This window comes from Podarcis erhardii (assembly GCF_964252035.2).
Source record: "Podarcis erhardii genome assembly, chromosome: 4".
In the NCBI taxonomy this organism is placed as follows: domain Eukaryota; kingdom Metazoa; phylum Chordata; class Lepidosauria; order Squamata; family Lacertidae; genus Podarcis; species Podarcis erhardii.
The window spans coordinates 81,957,810-81,979,001 of NC_138508.1; the positions used below are offsets into that span (position 1 = coordinate 81,957,810).

The 21,192-nt window shown below is 41.8% G+C and overlaps 1 protein-coding gene across 3 annotated transcripts; it reads right to left on the reverse strand.

The window, feature by feature from the left end:
* Positions 1-6,710: 6,710 nt before the first annotated feature.
* Positions 6,711-21,170, reverse strand: TEX29 (testis expressed 29). 3 transcript variants are annotated; one of them, XM_081858379.1, is made up of 5 exons: positions 19,743-21,170; positions 17,548-17,658; positions 14,130-14,199; positions 12,025-12,138; positions 6,711-6,887 (listed from the first exon to the last, which is right to left on the reverse strand). In XM_081858379.1, the coding sequence occupies exons 1-4, from the start codon at positions 19,927-19,929 to the stop codon at positions 12,042-12,044; spliced, it is 465 nt and encodes a 154-aa protein (XP_081714505.1). In that variant the 5' UTR covers positions 19,930-21,170; the 3' UTR covers positions 6,711-6,887; positions 12,025-12,041. The 3 variants fall into 3 exon arrangements, with proteins under 3 accessions (XP_081714505.1, XP_081714504.1, XP_081714503.1); XM_081858378.1 differs by lacking the exon at positions 6,711-6,887 and adding an exon at positions 8,233-8,385; XM_081858377.1 differs by lacking the exon at positions 6,711-6,887 and adding an exon at positions 10,147-10,370.
* Between the last annotated feature and the right edge of the window lie 22 nt (positions 21,171-21,192).

Below are 21,192 nucleotides of genomic sequence, written 5' to 3' on the forward strand. Positions count from 1 at the left end.
ATTCTCACATACTTCCACTGGCATGGGACCTCATGGTAAAAGGCAGATATGGAATCTAAAGTACTAAAACAATGATAATTCTCTGTAGTGTGAATCCAAGTCACTTGGAGTATTAGTATATCTCCCATTTGTGTATTGGAGTACTACTTTTTTGTGGGTCTTTCCCAGCCAAAGGGCACCCTCTCTACCAGGCAGTGATCAGGTGAATTGAGGTGGAGATAACCACTACTCCTTCATTTAAAAAAGTACTCACTGCTTTTCTCAGCAATTAATATATCATCTGCTGCAGTTCTGCTCCCCCAACTGCACTCCCCAACCTGAGGCATCCTTTATTTGATCATTTGACAACTCTAATATGTGGTTGTCTTAAGCCTGCCTTGTTAATTCTGGTTTTCCAGTTTGGGGTTTTCTTTTATCTTTTTACAGCATGGCACAGATATTGAAGAAGTCTGTGTGCCATTAATAAGCACACTCTCCAAAAATGAGTGCAGCCAATTCAGAACTCACCAAACAGTCTCTGTTCAATCTAATCTCTGTAGAGGAGAGAAGGGTGAAGATCCATGCCAGCTGGCTAAAAATGTCACCAGGGCTGCACAGAAGCAAATAGAAGCTTGAAGAAAAGCCATGGAAAATGAGAAGAAGAAGCCTGAGACGCAGAGCTGAGGGCAGAATGGTGTGTTTGGGCTGCTTGTGTGATAGCACTACATGAGTCAGTCAAACCGGTCAATTAGTCAGAGGGGTTGGAGCTGGGAGTTAAGAGCACGTATCTTCTGTTTTTCAGGTTATTTTGTTTCCGGTGTGTTATTGGTAATAATATGAAACGAAAAATAAAATATTAAAGGTGGCCTTTCCTTCTAACAATGAGAACTTTTGTTTATTAAATTGTACGATACCACAGGATCCCCAAAAGACACGTTTAATTAGCAGGGATGCTCTGCAAATCTACTTAAATGTACTACACGAGGACATCATAATCAGTGAAAAAACAAACGCTTAAAACTAAAAACTATTTAATCATTTGACAACTCTAATATGTGGTTGTCTTAAGCCTGCCTTGTTAATTCTGGTTTTCCAGTTTGGGTTTTTCATTTCAATTTTGGAAATGAATGCTATTTACTAGTTATACCATTCAAGAGTTTCTTAACAAGGCGGGCTCTAAGGAGGGGGGAGGGAAACCCAAATTCCTCTGATTCTGAGCAATTTATAAATGTGAAATAAGTGAAAATATCTAGTGGGCTGGGAGACAGAGTCAAAAGCATGTGCCGATCAAAGCACATTTCCTGGCTATTGGGAACTGTTTACAAATTATGAGGCCTAGTGTTTGAAAATTGTTGGAATGAAAATTTATGGCTTTAGCAGAAATGCTATAAGGAGTTAAGTATAAATAAGTATTTTAGTATTAATGGAAAATAAGGTTAAAAATATGTTAAGAAATTCATAATGATAAAAATAGAGAAAGATGAAAAGGATTTGCTGAAACAAGTAACAGAAGTGGAATACAAAAAGGGAGGTGAGAGGAAGTCGATGAAATAAGGGAATGAAAGATAGACTAATGAAATGGTATGCTATATGTTTTTTTAAATTGTTGTTGTTTTGTTTTGTTTAATTTAGTGTTAAGGTTGTGTTTTGTATTGTTTATTGTATTGTTTCTTCTTTTGTTCTTTTTTCTTGTCTGCCGTAAGTTTGAAAAGTAATAAAGATTATTAAAAAAAACATCAAATTATCAGGCCTAGGAAAATACAAGGTTTCTCATCAGGTATTCTGGGAAGGTCAGTTTATTCACACATGTGGAACAGTAGAGAATGGAGTACTCAGAAAGTAGTGAACTTTGGCCATTGCTAGAACGACAGTGATGGAACGGTTCCTTATTTAGAACCAAGCATGCCTACACACAACACCTCAAAGGGCCCACAAGATCTGCGTTTTCTGCAGCTATCCCAGCTTTGTTATCATGGGCAGAGATTTCTTTTGCAAGCCAAACCCCGTTCTGTGGAACCCAGAGATGAAATAGAGAGATATCATTTAAATCTATCCTTACAGAATAGGGAACTTAGCATCTAATGCTTACATACTGAGACATTTCCCACCTTGGAAACAAGAAGTCAAAATGATACCTTTCTTTTTTTCCTCCTCCCACCTGTCAAGATGGATACTGGAAGCCTCTCAAAACAACTGCTTCACTTTGCTTTGTGGTAAGAACAGCCCCTTTGCCTTTGTCTTATTTTAAGTACAATCCTGGCATTCAACTGCATTTTGTTTTATAGTTGCTTGGTTGCTTAATAATACAGTGACATACCTCAAGTTTTCTTTCAGCCTTCAGTGAGTTATACCCAGTGCTTTTTCCCCAGAAAAAAAGATGCATTTCCTCCAGAAGACCCATCAGGGAGCCCAAAGAGAACCTCTTCTCCTCTCCAGCCAGAGGCCTGCTGAGGCTGCTGAGCTGAGGCGATGGGAGCCTTCCACACCTCAGCCAAGCAGCTTAACGAGCCCCCACTGCACCTGTCTGGCTCATGTGAGCTGGAACAGCTGGGGCCTTGCTCAGCTGAGGTGAGGCTTTCCCACGGGTCACCTGTTAGCTGGGAGGCTGAAGAGCCTCAGCAAAGCCCTGCTGTGCCTTTGGCTCACGAGGAGACCCTCCCCAGAGCCCTTGGACGATGTCCCTTTTGGGCTCCAGGGTGGGTCTCCTCATGAACTGGGAGCGCAGTGGGGCTTTGCTGAGGACTGGTCAGGTCCAGCACACTCTTATTACGGTATGTTCTTCGGTTTAGTTCCCACTTAATTCTTTGTGCTCCGGTCGCTATGTAAAAGGTGATCTTGATGCATCCGCTTGCTCTGCAAAAAGTAAATCTACAGGGTGACATCTGGTACAATGGTACCTCAGTTTATGAACTTAATTCGTTCCGGAAGTCCGTTCTTAAACCGAAACCATTCTTAAACCGAGGCGCACTTTCCCTAAGGAGGCCTGCCCTTCTACCATTCGGATTCCATTTTTAGACTGAGGTAAAGTTCACAAACCGGGACACTACTTCCGGTTTTGCGGAGTTCATAAACCAAATAGTTTGTAAACAGGGCTGTTCTTAAACCGAGGTATTAGTACACCCATTGAAAGCAATGGATGTGTTCCGACTATCTCCCTTTTCACACACACACACACACACACACACACACAGCATTTTTGTGGAAGTAGGGGTTACACTAGTCTTCAGGAACAAGAAATACAAAGCAATGGCTTTATTAAGTCCAGTTTGTTTGTTTGTTTGTTTTTGTTTGTTTGCAACATTTTTTATATAAAAATAAAAAATGGTGTTGCAGAAGAATTAAAGTTTTGCCTTTATATAAGCACTATTCAAGGTGTGGCACCATTTTTCATGCTAAGAAAAAGTGACTTCTCTATTCCAAAAGAAAGAGAAAAGGTATGCAAGGGAGACTCAGAACTGGAAGCAGGTAAGAGGGGATTGAAAGCAACATAAATTAACTGGTGGCACCCTTTGAGTTCTCCTCAGTATAGTGCATTAAGCGCATTATGTATCAAAATATTAAGAAGGGCTTCTTCTTCTTTTTAAGTCCACTGTTATTGAACTTGAAACCTTTAATAGTGAGCAAAGCAGTGTTTTTCTTTAATATAATTTTACTATTGATTTCTTCATTCATTCAATCTGAATGATTCTGACAGTTTTTTGAAAAGATACATTACCTTGATGAAAGATGCAATATTTCGCATCCAAGGAAGCAAAGGCTGATAGCCTTGCCTCCTGTGCCATGGAACTGAATACTAAACTGCAGCTTCGTAGCATCAGCAAATGGAGCAATGCATTAAGTTTGCATTCTTTCATTATGCACCATCGTAAAGTATATATTAAAATGCAGGAGTTAACCAAGGTGGGACTATGTCTTCATCTTCTATTCATCTTGGTCCTCTCTAGAATAGCAGAACGCTATTTTCTTTGGCCATGATTTATGCAAGTTGGTTGGGGTCCCTGACGCACAGCCCGGCATGGAGGCGGGGAGGGGAGCAAGATTGTCCCACCTTGGTGCGGCTATGCTGCTGAGGGAGGAGGCCGTATGGTGACATCAGCACAGGTGGGGGCAGTGGGTTCCCCATGGCAGTCAATTCGGTGGGACCCCCAAGCAGACCAGAGAGAAGAGTGCTATTTAAATAGGCCCACCCCCAGTTTGCTCACCCAGTCTGTCAAAAAAAGGTTGTTTTAGTTTTGTTTTGATTATTGAAAAAGCATCCAGTGAAGTTCCATGAACAACCAATGAGGGATTCCCCCCACACACCAATTTCTTCATGGCCCCACTGGATAAAAATTCAATGGGGAGGACCTATAAGGCAATACAGTGGTACCTCTGGTTGTGAATGGGATCCATTCCGGAGCGGCGAAACCCAGAAGTAACCTTTTCCGTTACTTCCGGGTCGCCGAGGGACGCAACCTGAAAACGCGCAACCTGACGCAAACGTAACATGAGGTATGACTGTATGGTAAAACAGCACTACCTGGTGTGTGCAGGTTGAGAAGCCTGGACTAAAATCAGATGCTGGAAATTAGTTCATATTCCAGTACTGTCTCACTCTGTACTATCACCGTGTTGTCACACCAGCTGATGCTGCAATGCACTCGCCCTTTTCATGCGTTGAAAAGAATGCATGTGAGCAGAGAGTGTAAACAGTGTGGCGGTCCTGGCCCACTCATGGGGCAGGGTGAAGCAGCTGCCTAGAAGCAGCAGAGGCCCCTGAGGGGACACCCCCATGGATGCTCCACCAGTCACTCCATGGCTGATGCAAGAACTGCTTCTCCCGCTGGTGATGAAGATGGTGGAGCAGGCAGAACAGCCATGTGGGATGCTACTTCCTGCTTCACCTCAAGTGGTGAGACTGGATGCACTGGCTGTGAAATGTGGACATACCTTCTCCAGCCCCAGTCTTCCTGTGTCAAACAGAAAGGTCAGAAGGTGTTTTCTTGTTTTTAAAGTATGCTCAGCATCAAGTACACAACAGTATCAAGTACACTTAGAAGGCTCTTCGTGATGAATGAACCCATCTTTAGGTACTAAGTAGGGTTCACAGTTTCAGGGAATCTGACCACATCTTTAGCTATCAAACTTGATTCTACGATAAGAGAGAGTGAGCTGGTGTCAGAAAATGGCAGCCAATCTGCTCAGCAGCTTAATGAAGTATGCTTCCTAGGAGCAGGAAGGCATCATACCGACTGTGTGACTGTCAGTGAAACAAGCAAGGATGTAAACACAGCACTGCTGGATCAGGGGGAAGTAGGAAAACTGAGGCAGAGTGTGTGCGACATCTTGTTTAACAAGGTGGGAAACAAAGGGCAAACATGGAAGGGCCATCTATCCCCTGCTCCTTACTCCAGACAACCAATCAATGTGAACTGCAGTTGCAAGCTGGATTTTGCATTGCAAATGTATCCAGTTCTCTTTCGAACTTTTTCAACCAATGTTTATTCCAGGGAGACTATTCTAGAATGTTGTATCGGCAACCATTGGAAACGTTCTTTGGATTTCAACTCTAAATTCCATGTTGCAGTCACCGGAGTTTGTACACACAACATTCTTTGACCTAATTAGGTGGCTTTCCTATTATCCGTTGCTAATATATTTACTGAATAGCATCATATCTTCTCTTAGCCTCCTTGTTTCCAAGCTAAAAAGGACAAGCTCCCTTTAATCTCTTGTCACAAAATGAATTTGGATGAAATTATCTAAACCAGCTAATATTATTTAGTTCTTTTATCTTCTTCATTGTGCTCTCTCAGTCTCTCGTTCTCTGGCAGGCATCTAGACCAGCTTTAATTCTTTCCTATTGAACTTGGTTACTAACAATGGACAATACTATTCCAGATGTAACCTCGCCAGTGTCTTGTACAAAGGTCCCAACGTTCTCCTGTCCTTACTAAAAATGCATTGCCTAATTAATCCAACTATGTAATCTACCCTCTTTGTATAATCATCACATTATACTTTTTTCCCATGCAGGAGGATGTAATGGTGCTTACCACCGGCTCAGCCTTCCACACACTCAGCAAACATTTGCACATGCAAGTTTATGGATGTAGGTTCCATGCAATGGGCAGCGCTGCCTTTTGCAGGGTTTCCAGCTGCACAGAGAGCAGCTACAATATGCATAGGCCAAGAACAGAGACAGCAGGCACAACCCCCAGTTGGTCTGTTGACAATTCTGTGATCTCTTCAGTCTGTCCTGGATGCATTCGCTAAAATTCTTATATCGTTGTCCTTACAATAATGATCAGTTACTTGAGCTGTTGAATTCGGTTCTTTATTTCTCCACCTGGTGAAGTCACACAATTAGTGTTGACTCCAGATCTTGGGTGGGTCTGTGGTTGGACCCTAAGCAGAACACCTCCATTGCTCCTCGTTCTTCTGACCACAACCTCTTGCAACAATTTGTTCCTCTGCCCAAAGGGCAAGGCAAGTGCAGACCTTCTCTTTGCATTGCTCCTAAATTCAGAGAGTGCCATTGAACAGGGAGCAACCATGAGGAAGAGGAAGGATGCGTCGGGGAGATACCCTCTCCTAAGTTGAAGGCTTGAACCCTATGATGCCAACCTTTGATGCCCTGCATCTGGTTCACACAGTGTAATTTTTTTTAAAAAAAAAAACCCCATCGTGTTAGCAATGCCTCCCAACTTTGTATTTATTTGCACATGCCATACTCGCTCCACCTCCTGCTGTTCGGTTGTCCAGATTTCTGCATAAACTTTCTTACAGAAATAATTACATGATTCTGTCTAGGCCAGCAAAGTATGAATTTCTGTGAAATTCTTATTCAAATGCTCCACTTGAATGAAAGTGCATGGATCGATACAGTCATTCTGTGTTGAGCTTTCATCAAACCTTCTTAAAGCTACCTATTTGAAGAAAGAAAGAAAGAAAGAAAGAAAGAAAATACTACTTTTTCCATAAAATTTAATCTAAGTTGTGTCCACACAAAGGGGAAAAAACACCCTCAGCAGTAAGGTAGAAATTAACCTAATCAAAATTATTGGATGAGAACAGAATGCCACAGGATCTAATTCATGTACAATTCATATACTGATGATAGGTTTTACTGGACCAAGTGAATGTATTTAAAATATTGAACATTAAGACCAAAGTTCAGCCGAGTCGACAGCTGAGTAACCATTTTTTAAATGAAATTCATTATTGTTGTCCTGGCTAGTCTTACACTACAGGACAAGGAAATAGAAGCTCCCCTATAGTCAAACTACACCAAACATTAACCCTTTAATCATCTTTTAACTTGACCACTTCCACATTCTAGGATGACAGGAGGTGAGTGACTTGAGTAATATAGTGAAAAACAGCAGGATTTAGCTAGATGTTGCAGCTGATCAGGAAGTTATGGGATGGTAGTGTAAAAGGCCTCTTCCACATAAATCTCCATGTATTAACATGGGATGGTATTTTTCAAATGAAAAGGAAAATGCAAATTGCAGGATGCTATCCATTTGAATAGATTCTCCTCCCCTATTGTTACCCTGTTAAGCTCTGCTGGGACATGGAATAAGCAAACTGTACAAATATGAATACAGTAGGGTGCTTTCTTGGGGCTTGCAGAATTTGCAGATTACTACTGAGTGTGGTGAAGTCATTATTTTTCTCTTAGTCAGGATGTCTGGTTTTTCCTCTTTGAAAGCACAGTATTCAAGCCCAACCAAAGTGAACTGCAATTGCTGCGTGCTTTGCAAAATCTGGTGCAGAACAATTTACACTGGCCAGAGTTGCAGATGAACGCACGTATCAAAGCAATTTCAAAATGTTCATGTTCAAGATTTTCCTGCTCTGTATAAGCTTTGTAAATTGGTTTTTTCCCCTTCAGAGATGTTTGGCATGCTGGGTTTTGCAGGTCTGTCTTCCTGCCACACATTCTACACCTGGACGGTTCTATAATTGATAACATAATTATCAGCAGAGTCATATTACTTCACCTGGAACATTCTCAACCATTTATCACAATGTTGATCTTTATTTTAAACATTAAAAAAATCGGGCGATCATTTATGTCTCCCGTGCTCTTTGTATTTATTCAAGAATATTTAACAGGAGACAAAAGGTGACTTATTCATTATTCATCCCGAACAAGGCAAGTATGGCAATTTGAAAAGCCTGACATTTGAGCTTTTTGCCAACACTAGCAAAATTATATCCTTCCCATTGTAAATCAATGAAGTAGAATCATTGTGCACAAAAGAATTAAATTGCCTTGTCACTTTAATAAGGCCACCTTATATACATCCTTCAGCCAGTGCCATTGAGCAAAGAAAGAGCGCTTCCTTTGCCTCAGCTGCCTTAGATCTCAGTAGGGTTTCCAATTAAACGAACATCCTCTTAGTCTTTTGCAGCACTCTGGGCAAAGAGGAGGAATGAAGTTAGGATGGCATTGGCACGAACCTTCTACCAATGGCACATACCTATCCAATGTGGATTAACACTCACCATTCCTCCCAAATTTTTTTTTTTGGGGGGTGGGGCAAACTTTTAACTGGTCTACCCATTATCAAAATGCGAGAGAAGCACTCGAAAAAAAATCCATTGAAGATTTTGCTCTCTGGGATACAAATATTAGTATCCTGGACAGACCATGTCAGTACCACCAAGACATCATGTCCAATCAAGCTGAATACAAATGGCATGAGAAAGAATGGGAATAATTTTCTGTATTGCTAACCTACGACTCTGTTATTATAATCAGAACTGGGTCCGTCCCCCCTTTTGCTAGCCTAACCCCTTCAGCACTTCTCTCCCTAGAACGTTAACCTTTGGCGTTGCTATTTTAGTTCTCCGAGACAAACAGCGATTTGATGATTCAGAATCAATGGTCCTCCTCATCCATTGAATCCATTGCACACTGACATTCATGGAGCAAAAGTGTATACTCAAACGACATTTCCCCAGTCCTTGAGAAAGAGAAGGAGATGGGAGGAAGAGAATACTGCCATTAATTTCTCTCCAAGGGCAGTCTTTTAATAGAATCTTCATATTTCAAAACATGTTCAAACTGCTGCAACCTCAAATTTATGTGGGGCATCAATATTTGGCATTGTTTTGATATTGTTCTGAAATATAGATAATGGGATGGTTAAGAGGGGTGGGTGGGAAGGAGGGAGAAAAATAAGACCATGGCAAGGAGCCTTGAATAGTCTCAATGCCGCCAACATTTCAAGTTTTTGTCAGAAAATGTTAATGCCAAATGACCTTTTTTCTGAAGGGCGTTTTGAGGAGACCAGGCGAAAAGATCATTTCTGTAATATGGTTACCATAGTGATCAGCCCTTTTTAAAAGGCTGGAGGGGGGTGGGAGAATGGATGTACATTTGCAATCAACTAGTGACTATAACAACAAATGGGCTTGATAAAGCAACACTTTGAATTTAATTCCAAGCAACAAGGATAGCGGGGAAGAAAAGAAGCTATTCAAGGAGGTGGACAAAAGGGACCTTTGGTAACATTTATGATGAACTGAGAAGCATTTTGCTTGAAAAGGATATACTTGAACATAATAGCAGCCAGGTTTCTCTTCCCAGCTATGATTTCACCATACGTACTGGAATAATGAAACATGTGATGCAGTGATTCTCAAACTGTGGGGGTTGGGGCGACAGATCTACACCATACATTTAAAGGGCAGGACTTCCCCCAAGGAATCATGGGAACTGTAGTGTTTACCCTCACAAATATACAATTCCCAGGATCCTTCACAAACCACAGTTACCAGGATACTTTGGAGGAAGCCATGTGCATTGAATGTGTTTTAAATGTGCGGGGGAATCTACTGTAGTGTGTCAAGAAACACTAGTGTGCTAAGAGATGAGCAGATATATGAACATAGGGCCATTGCTCCATCCACCTCTACAGCAGCTTTTCTCACCCATGGGTTTCCAGATGTTTCCAGACTACCACTACCATAATCCCTGACTGCTGCCCCTGCAGTATGTTAAGTGAGAAAAACAAGTCCCCATTGATTCTAGAATAAAACATCATGTGTACACACCCTTTGGGAAAGATTTTGAACCAAGCTTTTCTCTTTTTTTTACAAAATTTTATTTTGTGTGTGCGAGCACCATGCACACACCTCCCCTTCCAACACAACTCCATAACTGCCTCCTAGGATTTTTTGTTTTATTCTTTTCTTTTTAATGGGCATGTTGCAGCTATTCTAAAGCAAGCACAGTAATATTTTAAAAGGGCACAGTTGGTATTTGTTTAATAAGACCCTATTGTTTCAGGAGTCAGCGCTGGGCAGGCTCTTAGTAAGCAATGAAGTCATCACGGCCAAATTAAATCCAAGTTTGGTGTCCACTTCTGTCTTGCCATTCTACAATTCAGTGAGAGCTAAACAGAACAAAATGACTTGCTTTAGAATCAATCAAATCCAGAAAGAGAGAGAGAGAGCAATTCTTTTTCTGACATGTCCACTTCCAGTACTAACCCTTCCTGTCCCAATCAGTACTTTGAGTGCTATCTGCTGGAAAGATAATTGATTGATTGATTGATTGATTGATTGATTGATAATCCACACGTTCATAAAAATATATCAAGGTAGTATACAGCATTTAAGAATAAAGTCAGCAATAAGCATCCATTAAAACATAATCAAAACAACAGTCAGTTTTGCTTCTCTCTGTTTCTCTTTTTTCCAATCTTCAATTCAGTTCTCTGCATTTTTTAAAAAAAAACAACCTCATGAAATGTCTTTAAAAATTTGGTGCAAATTTCTCCTAACACATTTTTGTCTGTGATTCTGACTAATGGACACATTTTTGCTAGCCATTTCTCCTAATATTAGGCATTTCTGAATGTTATGTTTACTAATATGTTCCTTTTTATTCATGCACAGTTTCTTCTAATGCATGCCTTTAAAAAAAATTGGTTGGTTTGAGAACTGCATTGCAAAATTTGAAAAAAAAAGAAGTGTGAATTTCAAAATATGGCTGCATTTCAGTTTTCTTACCGTTTCGAAAAGTGCAGATTTGATTCATTCAGTTTTAAATGTGAATGTGAATCAGATTTCGCCCCCATCCCTAACAGGGATGGAATCTGATCTGGGATCTTAAGTACACTTTTGCTTCTATGTACATATCTGACTGCCATCTTGGACTGCCCTGATGATCACTACTGAATCAGATAATGAGAAAGCATTCAGTAAAACGTGTTCTCCTTAGCAGAGAGCGCGTGTTGCGGTGGGGGATACAGGCCACCCCATTTGTTGCTGGGTGGATGTTTGGAGAGACCCAGGCAGGGATTGGTTAAATTGGGTCACTGGGGAGATTTGCCTGTTGCCAATTTGGAGGAGGGGACAGAGGTTTTAAATGCTGGATGCCCAGCTTTGGGCGTCCTCTTGGCTGCTTGCACCGGATCACCCGCCCACCCTCCCTGAATTGGGGAGGTTGTTTGCTTGACCTTGCTATGCCTGTCATGGGGTCGTCTGCCATTGGGGCAGGGGCCTGATAGGAATTTTGTCCATCTGGCAGATTGGCTGGTGCCATTTGGTTTTTGCCTACTGCGTAGCAAATCGTCACAACTTGTAAGGTTGGCGGTTAGGCATTGGTTACAATTGGTTGGTGGAGGGGTAAGTGCCTACCCCTCCAATGGTGGTGCTGAAAGGGAATTCTGTTAAAGGAATCCAGGGGCTTGCCATCCTTTTCGTCCTAATCCCTTGCATCGGACTTGGGCCGTGCAAGCCCCCAGGAGCATGCGGGTGAGAAGTGAGGGACTGATGCCCAGCTTCATTTCTCCCCAGAATTGTTTCCCTGGCAGGCTTCCACTGGAATCCGGAAGTCAGTTCTGTCCCAGGGGCAAGGACAGATAGTCGTAACCAATGTCTAAGCAACCACGCACATGTGTGTATTTAAATAAAGTTGTGGCCAAAATCATGCCAAAAACCTTAAACAAAAATTGATGTGTGATATGAGTTATTGGGGGGTGACTTGGGGACCTCGACACGCAATTACTTCCACAGGGCAACACACACACAAAAACCACTTACTCTTCATATACCTGGAGCTAATCTTCATCAGACTCTGCAGAACTGTCACTTTCATCTGATGAACTTTTCACTTCATCCTCTAAAGATGACTTTCTCTTTTTACCTGAGCAACAACTGTTTTGAAATTTTGTTATTTGCTGTTAATAATAACCAGGGTGGATTTGATTTGAATAAAATCGATTTAAATCATGTCAGTAAGAATTGATTTAAATCATTTTTTTACAGAAAGACTTATTCTTGCTGGTATAATCTATAATTTACAACCAGATGAAGGTTTCATGTTTGGAATAATAAATTTTCAGAGTAGATTTTACGGTTATATCAAAAATTACTGATTTGGTTATACTGTTAGAAGATAGACAGATAATTATGAAATTATTGTGAGGTTTAATAAGTTAACTTTATATTTGGACAACTTTTCTGCTGTACTTTATTGGAAGGAGAAAAATAATCATTTCCTTAATAACAATTTAAACAATTTAACTAAAACAGTAATATTATAGCATATGTATTTGTTAACTGATTTGGTTAAACAATAAAAATAAAAATTTAGACTAAGTTTTAGGCACATATGAAAAACTTAAAAAACAAATACCGGTACTTATTTCCTGATGAATAGCCTTTGGATTATAATGTAACTTAAATAGAAACTATCTTTAGAAAGATTTTTTTCCTCCAAAAGCATTTTATTTTAAAAATTAAATTTAAATTTTAAAAATCTGTTTTAAATTTAAAAAATCTGTTTTTTAAAATCATTTTTATCCACCATGATAACAATAATAATAGTACAAATTCCACACTGCACTGTTGGATTGAGGCGGACTTTATGTTAAACCAGTGGTTTTCAAACAGTTTCAGGAATCCCTGGATTTTCTCAAAAGCTCATTAGCAGCTCCTCAGCTTGAAGATCAGTAATACTAGAAGAGGCAGTTTTACAGTAGACCTGTGTGACCATACTGGGCATTGCGCAGCGGAGGGTGCCACAACAATGCTGTAGAACAGAGTGATTGAGGTGGAATGTGTGTGCCAAAATTTAGCATCGCCCAGGGCAGCACCAAAATTTGAGAGCCCAAAGTCCGCCACTGATACAGGCCAAGTTTCCCCAAAGATTAAAATTTAAAAACTCATTCTCTATCACTGATCTCACCCTGCAGTGTGCAGTCCCAAGATAATATTGGGTTCATGCGCTTTTATGTCAGGGGTGTTCCAATGTTTTGCCCTCCAGCGGTTTCGGACTACAATTCCCATCAGCCCTAGTCCACATGGCCTATGTGGGTGTGTTGGCATCTGTAGTTCACATCATTCAGAAGGCCACAGGTTATCCACATTTTGCTATCTGAGAAACCATTCCAGGGGAAACCTTACTTACAGGTGCTTCTCGATGGAATGGGACCCTGATCTTACCTGTAGTTAAGCTCTTAATACCCTTTTGATGAAAACACACACATAAAACCAAAGAAAATTGCCTTGCTTGTCCCAGTGCAGCATGCTGATTAATTTAGGAATCTAAATTTAGAATTCTACTGGTATATCTTGGTGTGATGTATTCCCTCTATAGGGAAATTTTTTTATGTCTACCATTTTATTAGGTTTTCATGTATGTTGGAAGCTGCCAAGAGTGGCTGGAACAACCCAGTCAGATGGACAGGGTGCAAATAATAAAATAATAATAATTATTATTATTATTATTATTATTATTATTATTATTATTATTATTATTATTTCCCATTTTTCCACATAGACCACCAAACAAGAAAGCCCCCTCTTCCAGATGCAACCAGTTTAAGATATTACAAATGATCTAAACTTTCTTTCAAAGAAAATAAAAGCATTTTATAGGCTTTAGATGGAACTATCCCATTCATTTATTCAGTCAGTCAGTCCAAAACCTATAGCCCTCAGCCACACATCTCTCAATCTCCTCATTTTTGTGGATCTCATACCTTCTTTCATGAATCAATATGAAGAAAAAAATAAAATCCTGCTCTCCTTTTCTAAACTATAACATTAGAAACGTTTTCTTGGGGCTAAATCCTGGAATATTTTAAGTAACTCATGGGAGGCCAATATTTAGCTAATCAAGTTTGTATAAAGCGTCAACTTACCTATACAGCACAAATACACAGAAGGCCACCATGACGATCACTATTAAGCAAATAAACGCTTTCATGTATTCTAAAAATAAAAATGCAACTTTCTTCAAATTTTTGACAGAGTGAAGTGTTAATTTTGAATTTATTTATCTTCTTTATAAAGGACAGCTTTGCTACAAGCATGCAATGGAGAGTTACGTGGTCACTACAAGCACAGCAGTTGCCTACCTTACCTTGTGGTCTGTGCCACTGATTAAAACAGGCCTCTGAGAGTCATCCTGTTCTGCCTAATCCTATAGATAAACTTCTCTTCAAAGCGATTGAAACCATCTTCTGAACTGAAAAGCTACAGTTGAGATCGTCAGACTTTTCCTGTGTGGCACAGTCTTCACTTTAAGAGGAGAGATGGTTCTCTTATTTATTTATTTTTTAAAAGGGCCACATTAACCAGGATATTTCCCGTCCCCCAAATCATGCGCACATACACAACTGTATATTTAGGCAACATTTCAGTTAAGGAGAGCTTCACACACAGCCTGTTCGGGTTTGTCTAAACGATGAAAGGACTACAGTCATGAATGTTGAAGTCCATGGCCAGCCATTTATCCTGTATTTGAAGGAGTCAGCTCTTTGAAGCATTGACGGGTCCAAATAGTTTAAAAGATTGCAGTTAAAGTTAAAGAACCACAACACTTGGACAGCCCAAAGTTTTCCCCACTATCATGAGATGCATTCTACTTCTATTTAATTTATGGTGAAGGTAAAGGGACCCCTGACCATTAGGTCCAGTCGTGACCGACTCTGGGGTTGCGGCGCTCATCTCACTTTACTGGCCGAGGGAGCCGGCGTACAGCTTCCGGGTCATGTGGCCAGCATGACTAAGCCGCTTCTGGCGAACCAGAGCAGCGCATGGAAACGCCATTTACCTTCCCGCCGGAGCGGTACCTATTTATCTACTTGCCCTTTGAGGTGCTTTCGAACTGCTAGGTTGGCAGGCACAGGGACCGAACAACGGGAGCTCACCCCGCTGCGGGGAGTCAAACCACCGACCTTCTGATCGGCAAGTCCTAGGCTCTGTGGTTTAACCCACAGTGCCACCCACGTCCCTTAATTTATAGTAATTATTTCTAAATCTGAATTGGCACATATAGATTGGCCTATGCAAATTTTATGCAGATCTGTGTCCTCTGTTTGATGATGTGGTCATCCTACCAGCAGTGCAGGCTAGCTGAGTTGGGAAGCTGCTGTGGCCAAGGCCCATTTAAGTAGCCAACAAACAAAGCAGGTGGCTCAGGCCCTGCTAAGGCCCTGCCAAGTCAGAAGCAGCACTTATCGCCTCCATCTAGTGGAGACCCACAACCAATGGGATTGTAGCCCTGAATCCCAACAGACTCTCAACAGGTTTATTAATCTGAGTTCAGATGGGCCCAGCCAGGTTGAAGGCAATCCACACTGCCTCTGAACTGGCTCTGTGCCTCAGAGTCCCATGTTGCGACTGTGCATAGGATTATTTGGTATTCTCCTAGGTATTCGTTTTCACTGCATTTTGTTCTATCCTATATTTCAGAAAGTTGGCTCCCAAGGCACTTCGCAACTGAATTCCAGTGCAAAGAGAACACTGAAAATGCAATGCAATTTTTTTTAAAAAGCAACCATTCCTGTGCAAAATCAAAGTTCCTTTTCCCAGTCTCCAGAAACTTTTCTGCCTACTCCATTATATAGCCCTATAGCATTATATAGCCTTATATAGCTCCATTATATAGCCCTTAGGCATGAGATTGGCTGGCTGCCCTTAATCTGAGTTCTTTAACACAGGAGTGGAAATATTTGGATGGTGAGGATTCCTCCCCCCCCCCCGCACTTTGTCTCTTTTTATAATTTTCCATGTCCCCATAAACGAGGGGTCCTCAAACTTTTTTAAACAGGGGGCTGATTCACTGTCCCTCAGAAACTGGATGGGAAGTTTTGGAGAGTGGGCTGGCACGCTCGCAGGAGCTGGGCGCCTCGGAAGCCGGGAGCCTGCAGGAGCTGGCCGAGAACGGCACACACCTCTTTCAAGGAGCACGAAGACTGAGACAAGGACAAGTTGGTGCCTCACCTGCATCTGCCGCCCCGTGCAGGTGTTTCCACCCCTTCATCCTCCTGAGGTGAAGGCCACCGCCTGGGCCACTTCACCACTGGCCTCATCATCCTCCGTCATGTCAACTGCCATTGGAGCGCAGCAGCGGCCCCACCGAGCCCTAGCCCAGGCCTTGCTGTCCTCCTCCAGGAAGGCCGCTGCCGCCCCCTTCATGGGGACACAGAGTGGCAGCAGCCACAGGAGCACCAGGGCGACAGCGGCGGCAGAAAAGACTGAGCGGCGGTGGCTCTGCCAAGCAAACACGAGCCTGGGTTACCTCAGCACAGCGCGGGGACGTCTCTGCCAATCAAACGCTGCGCCTGGCGCGGCACAGCATTTGATTGGCAGAAATGTCCACATGCCACACTGAGGTAAAACAGGAATGGCGTTTGATTGGCAGAGCCGCCGCTTGGCCTCTTCCTCTCGTCACCATCGGTGGGAGTCTCGGCTTCGCGGCGGGTTCTTAAATGGCTGGACGGACCAGATTTAGAACCCTGGTGGGCCTGATCCGGCCCAGGGACCGTAGTTTGCCGACCCCTGCTGTAAACCTTGAAAACACTACAAGGGTCCTGTTAAGGACTGGAAGAAACAACTGGGACATTTTGTCTTTCCTCCAGTCGCAAACTTCATGGTGCCATGTCTGTCAGTTTGGTAGTGATACAAAACCATCCACAGTACAGTCAAGATGGTGGATGCAATACTACTGTCCATACATACACATATACATACATAGTATATTCATTACTAAATGATAGAAAAGAGCTCTCCTGCCAGAGAGAGAGATACTAGGACAGAGCATGCTCACTAGCCTTCAGGAGCCATGGGGTGTTGATAGTGTCCATTGGAGAGGAGGAAGGAAAAACGGGGTGGGTCGATAGGAGTTGCCTTGCTTAAGCCATGGGATCTTATAGGAGTCTTGAAATAAGGACTTGGGTGTAGGAGAAGTGCACACCATGAGTTTTAAGAAAAGCTCTTCTCCTTGTGCTATATACAATGAGGTTTCAAGAGGGAAGAAAGGGGAAATGAGAAGTTTCTTCTTTCCTACTCTCCAGAACCCTCCTGTCAAACATTTGTGATCATGCTGTATCACATCTCCTTGTTTTTGTGCAGTAATTGCCAAGTTAATTTGTGGCTGTCCCAGGAAATCTGCTTTCTAGAAGCAGCCACAGAGGGATGACAATAATAATAATAATAATAATAATAATAATAATAATAATAATAATAATAATGTTCTTACTTGAAGAAAGGGGAATTTGCTCTAAAGGTTGGCAACTGGGCTTGAGTTTGGGCTACAAAATTATAGTTACTTACGTGGTACAGCTTTCTTATAGCACGTTTGTTTGTGGAAACAGCACCCCAACTCTGAACACTCAATTCTTGATACATTTTCACGGCATATTTCATAAAAGGGGAATTCACATACTTCAAAAAAGAGAAACACCCAAAGGCCCAAAGTGAATTGCAAGCATGATTTTTAAATAGATCTATTCAAATAAGTTAAGAGTTTTGCACTGCTGTTCTGTTTGTTTTAAATAGATTACGAGCTGCATTCAATAGCCTTAATCCTAAAACTTCATATCCAAAGACTTTTTGCACATATGTGGATCTGTCATGCTCCCATATGACTGATTTGGGACAGGGAAACCAAACTTCTCACAAAATTTTGGTGTCAAGTGGAATGCAAACAGCAGACAGATATTGTAAGACACTTCTGCACACAGATTTCTATGCTGAAGTAAACGCAGCAGGTCAAAGTAAATGGGAAATGAGTCACTTGAGCTGAGGGACAGGATGAAGCCCCAAAAGACTAGATTCCAGCCATACCCCTTCCTCTCAATAGTTCTTCAAGTTGGAAGTTTCTTTTTCTGTACTCCTGCTTCTCCTGACCCATGTTTCCCACTGACACTTCCTTCGTGGTTCTACTTACTGACCTTTGCCAAGTAGACAATGGAGACTGTAACTCAGCAGCCTCTCAACAGATATGGATACCATGAACCACAGTGTCCTTCTGGACTGGCTGTTCAGGATAGAAACTCTGGCACACTTTCATTGCTACCTAGTATGCCCCACAGAAGGCAGTGCTTGTGGGACCATTACTCTGCCAGCATCCTGTGCATATTTGCAGGACCATATTTTGGAACACAGAAAGCTGAGCTTTAGACAGGCAGCCAGATCACTGACCCACCAAGCTCAGTTTTGTTAACAATGAGTGGTAGCTGCTCTCTGGGGTCTCGGGCAATGATCCTTCCCTGTCCTACCTGAACATGCCAGGAATTGGACCAAAGATATTTTGCATGAGAAGCAAATACTCAACCACTGAGCTATAGTGGCTCTTCCCCATCCTCTCTATGTGAGAGCCCTTCACATATTTGACGATGGCTACCATATCACCTCTTTTCCAGGATAAAGATACTCCTTCAAACATTCCTCATCGGACTTGGTTTCCTAGCCCCTTTAGGGCTGGGCAATATCTGGTTTTCAACGTTGTGAAATTTCAGCAGCTAAATACCGCGATATGATATATTATGTCTGACTCTGGTATGTATCACGGCTGCTTCTTCCTCCCTGCCTAGCCCTACAAAGCCCCCATAACACTCCAGCTCACACAAGCTAGAGGAGCATCGGGACTTCGTTCAGTGGCTCAACTGTGGGACAGGTGGTTTCCTTAAAGGTGCAAGCAAGCAGGCAGATGGAGTCCATCTGCAGGCAATTTGAGCTGGGGTGTTTTAGCACCAGCTCAAATGGTCTGAAACTGGTATCGTGATCTGAACGCCATACCAGTTTCAGACGATTTATCAATTTATCTATGCACATATATATGTAATTTTTTTATTTAAAAAAATATGTTCAAAGATGCCAGTTTCAACAGCCCCTTTGCTCTTGTATGTGTCCACTTGCATGCACTCTTCCCATTTTTAACAGATTTATATGTGGTTGCCACCAGAGGGAGCTCCCCAGTAGATAATATAACACCTGTACAACTTTTGCCAGAAATCTTATGGTGGTGGCCTCAATTGGAAAGAACGATTGAAAACTTTTCCTGAAATAATTGAATCATCATTGTTTCAGCCAGGAACAGCACAGCTAACAGCAAAATTAGTTCACAAATGTTGTAAAAGATGTATGTTTTAGCACGATTCTCCCCACCCCCATTTGCTTTGATCTGCTTGAAAACATAAGATTTTATTTATTCCATTAAGGACTTCCAGCAGTGAGGCATAGCTGAATAGCTTTCAAACAGAGAGCTAGGGAAGCAGCTTGTGTTAGTGTAGTAAAGATTGTTTTATTATGAGCAACAGGTTGGATACAACTCTGTACTATTAAAACACAGAGAAAAAACCAAGGTTTCCAGAACACTTCCTGTGTAACTTAATTTGTTCTGTATCCCAACAGTGAACGTGAATATAGTGCAAAGTTAACTTGACCGTCTCTTGCAAAAAGTCATCTTATTATAGGGTACTTTAATCAGTTCATGGCAGCAAAGCAGTAGTTTGCTAACTTCTTACCTGCAAACCCGTAACGGAGGAAATTGGAATTTCGTTTTTCCAGCCGATGAGGCAAGGGTGGAGATTGTATTGCCCTGTCTAACTTCAGAGGCGAATGAACACACAAGCCAGGAGGAGACCACAATGCTAGGCAATACATTAAGAAAATAAGCCTTGGATTCTGCCCAAGTTCTTCCAGGTCTTTCATTAATGGGCTTAATTATACTGATCCGTAAAAAAATATTTAATGCAGTCATGTAAACAAAAACAACAACGGCTACATTCTTGTGGATTTGCCAACAGCTTTGATTCGTAAGTTCTTTCAGGAAAAAAATACTCAAGATATTGGTTAAGTGCGACTATTTCCATACATTTAGCAGGCGGCTGATCTAGCTAGTGTGGAAACCTGCCTTGACCCCCCTCTGATGCCTTCTCTCCACCAAGTCTGCCAAATGATCTCCCCGCTGTCATGGGGAACAACTAAAGGATGCTGCAAGTTGTGACATCACAGTTGACTGTGTTGTCATTAAACTGGTTGCCTAGGGTACTGAAGGTTGAGAGGATACGGGTATGGAAGTAAAAAATGCAACACAAAGCCTGAGCAAAGAAAGGAGATGAGGTTTGTAGCTCTACCCGGACTCCTGCAAAATTGCCCATGGCTTGGAGAAGTTATCTCCTGCTTCTAGCTGAGAAGGCTGTACCACATTGTCCATACAGGGTATACTGCTAAGTTAACAGGAATTGAGCAGACTATGAAGCCTAAGGCTAAAGTGCCAGGTGGAGGGAAGCACATTCAGTGCTGGTACTGGTGAAGATTACAGCACGGACACTAGAAATTGATGAGCTAACTCCCTTTATATGAATGTAGAAATCTGTCTCAACTTGGGGTTGGAGATCTAGCCACCCAAAAAATGATTATGTACCAGTTCCTTTTGTGGCTGAAAAGCCGGGAAATTCCAGACATGCAGAGGGTTGCAATGAGAGAACAGGACTATTCATTAATGTTTTCCCCATTCCCTAGATTGCGGGATGATCTCCCCAAGAAAACTCAGCTTTCCAAGGCAAATACATATTTGTTCTCCAAAACTGATACCGTTTTTAGCCTGTCTTAATGCTCCTCTTTTAATGGGGTGGAGAAGTACATGGTTTTTGTGTGTGTATATGTTTATTTATTTTTGTTTATTTGGGGGGCATTTTTATATTTCAATTCCTTGCAAGTCACTTTTCCTCACAGAAAGATATGGGGGGCGGAATCATAAATAAAAATAATGCACCATTATCTCAAAAGTGTCAAAAGGTAAGCCTGGGGAAACCTGTTGAAAGTTTTGATTGTAAGCTCCTCAAGGCAAGGGACTGCCCTTTAAGCTCCTGCACGTTTGAACTAACATATATGGTGCAGTAATGTAATGTCAAACAGGGTTAGTTCCAGGATTGGGATTAGTTCCTATTTCCAAATTCACAACACCACTTA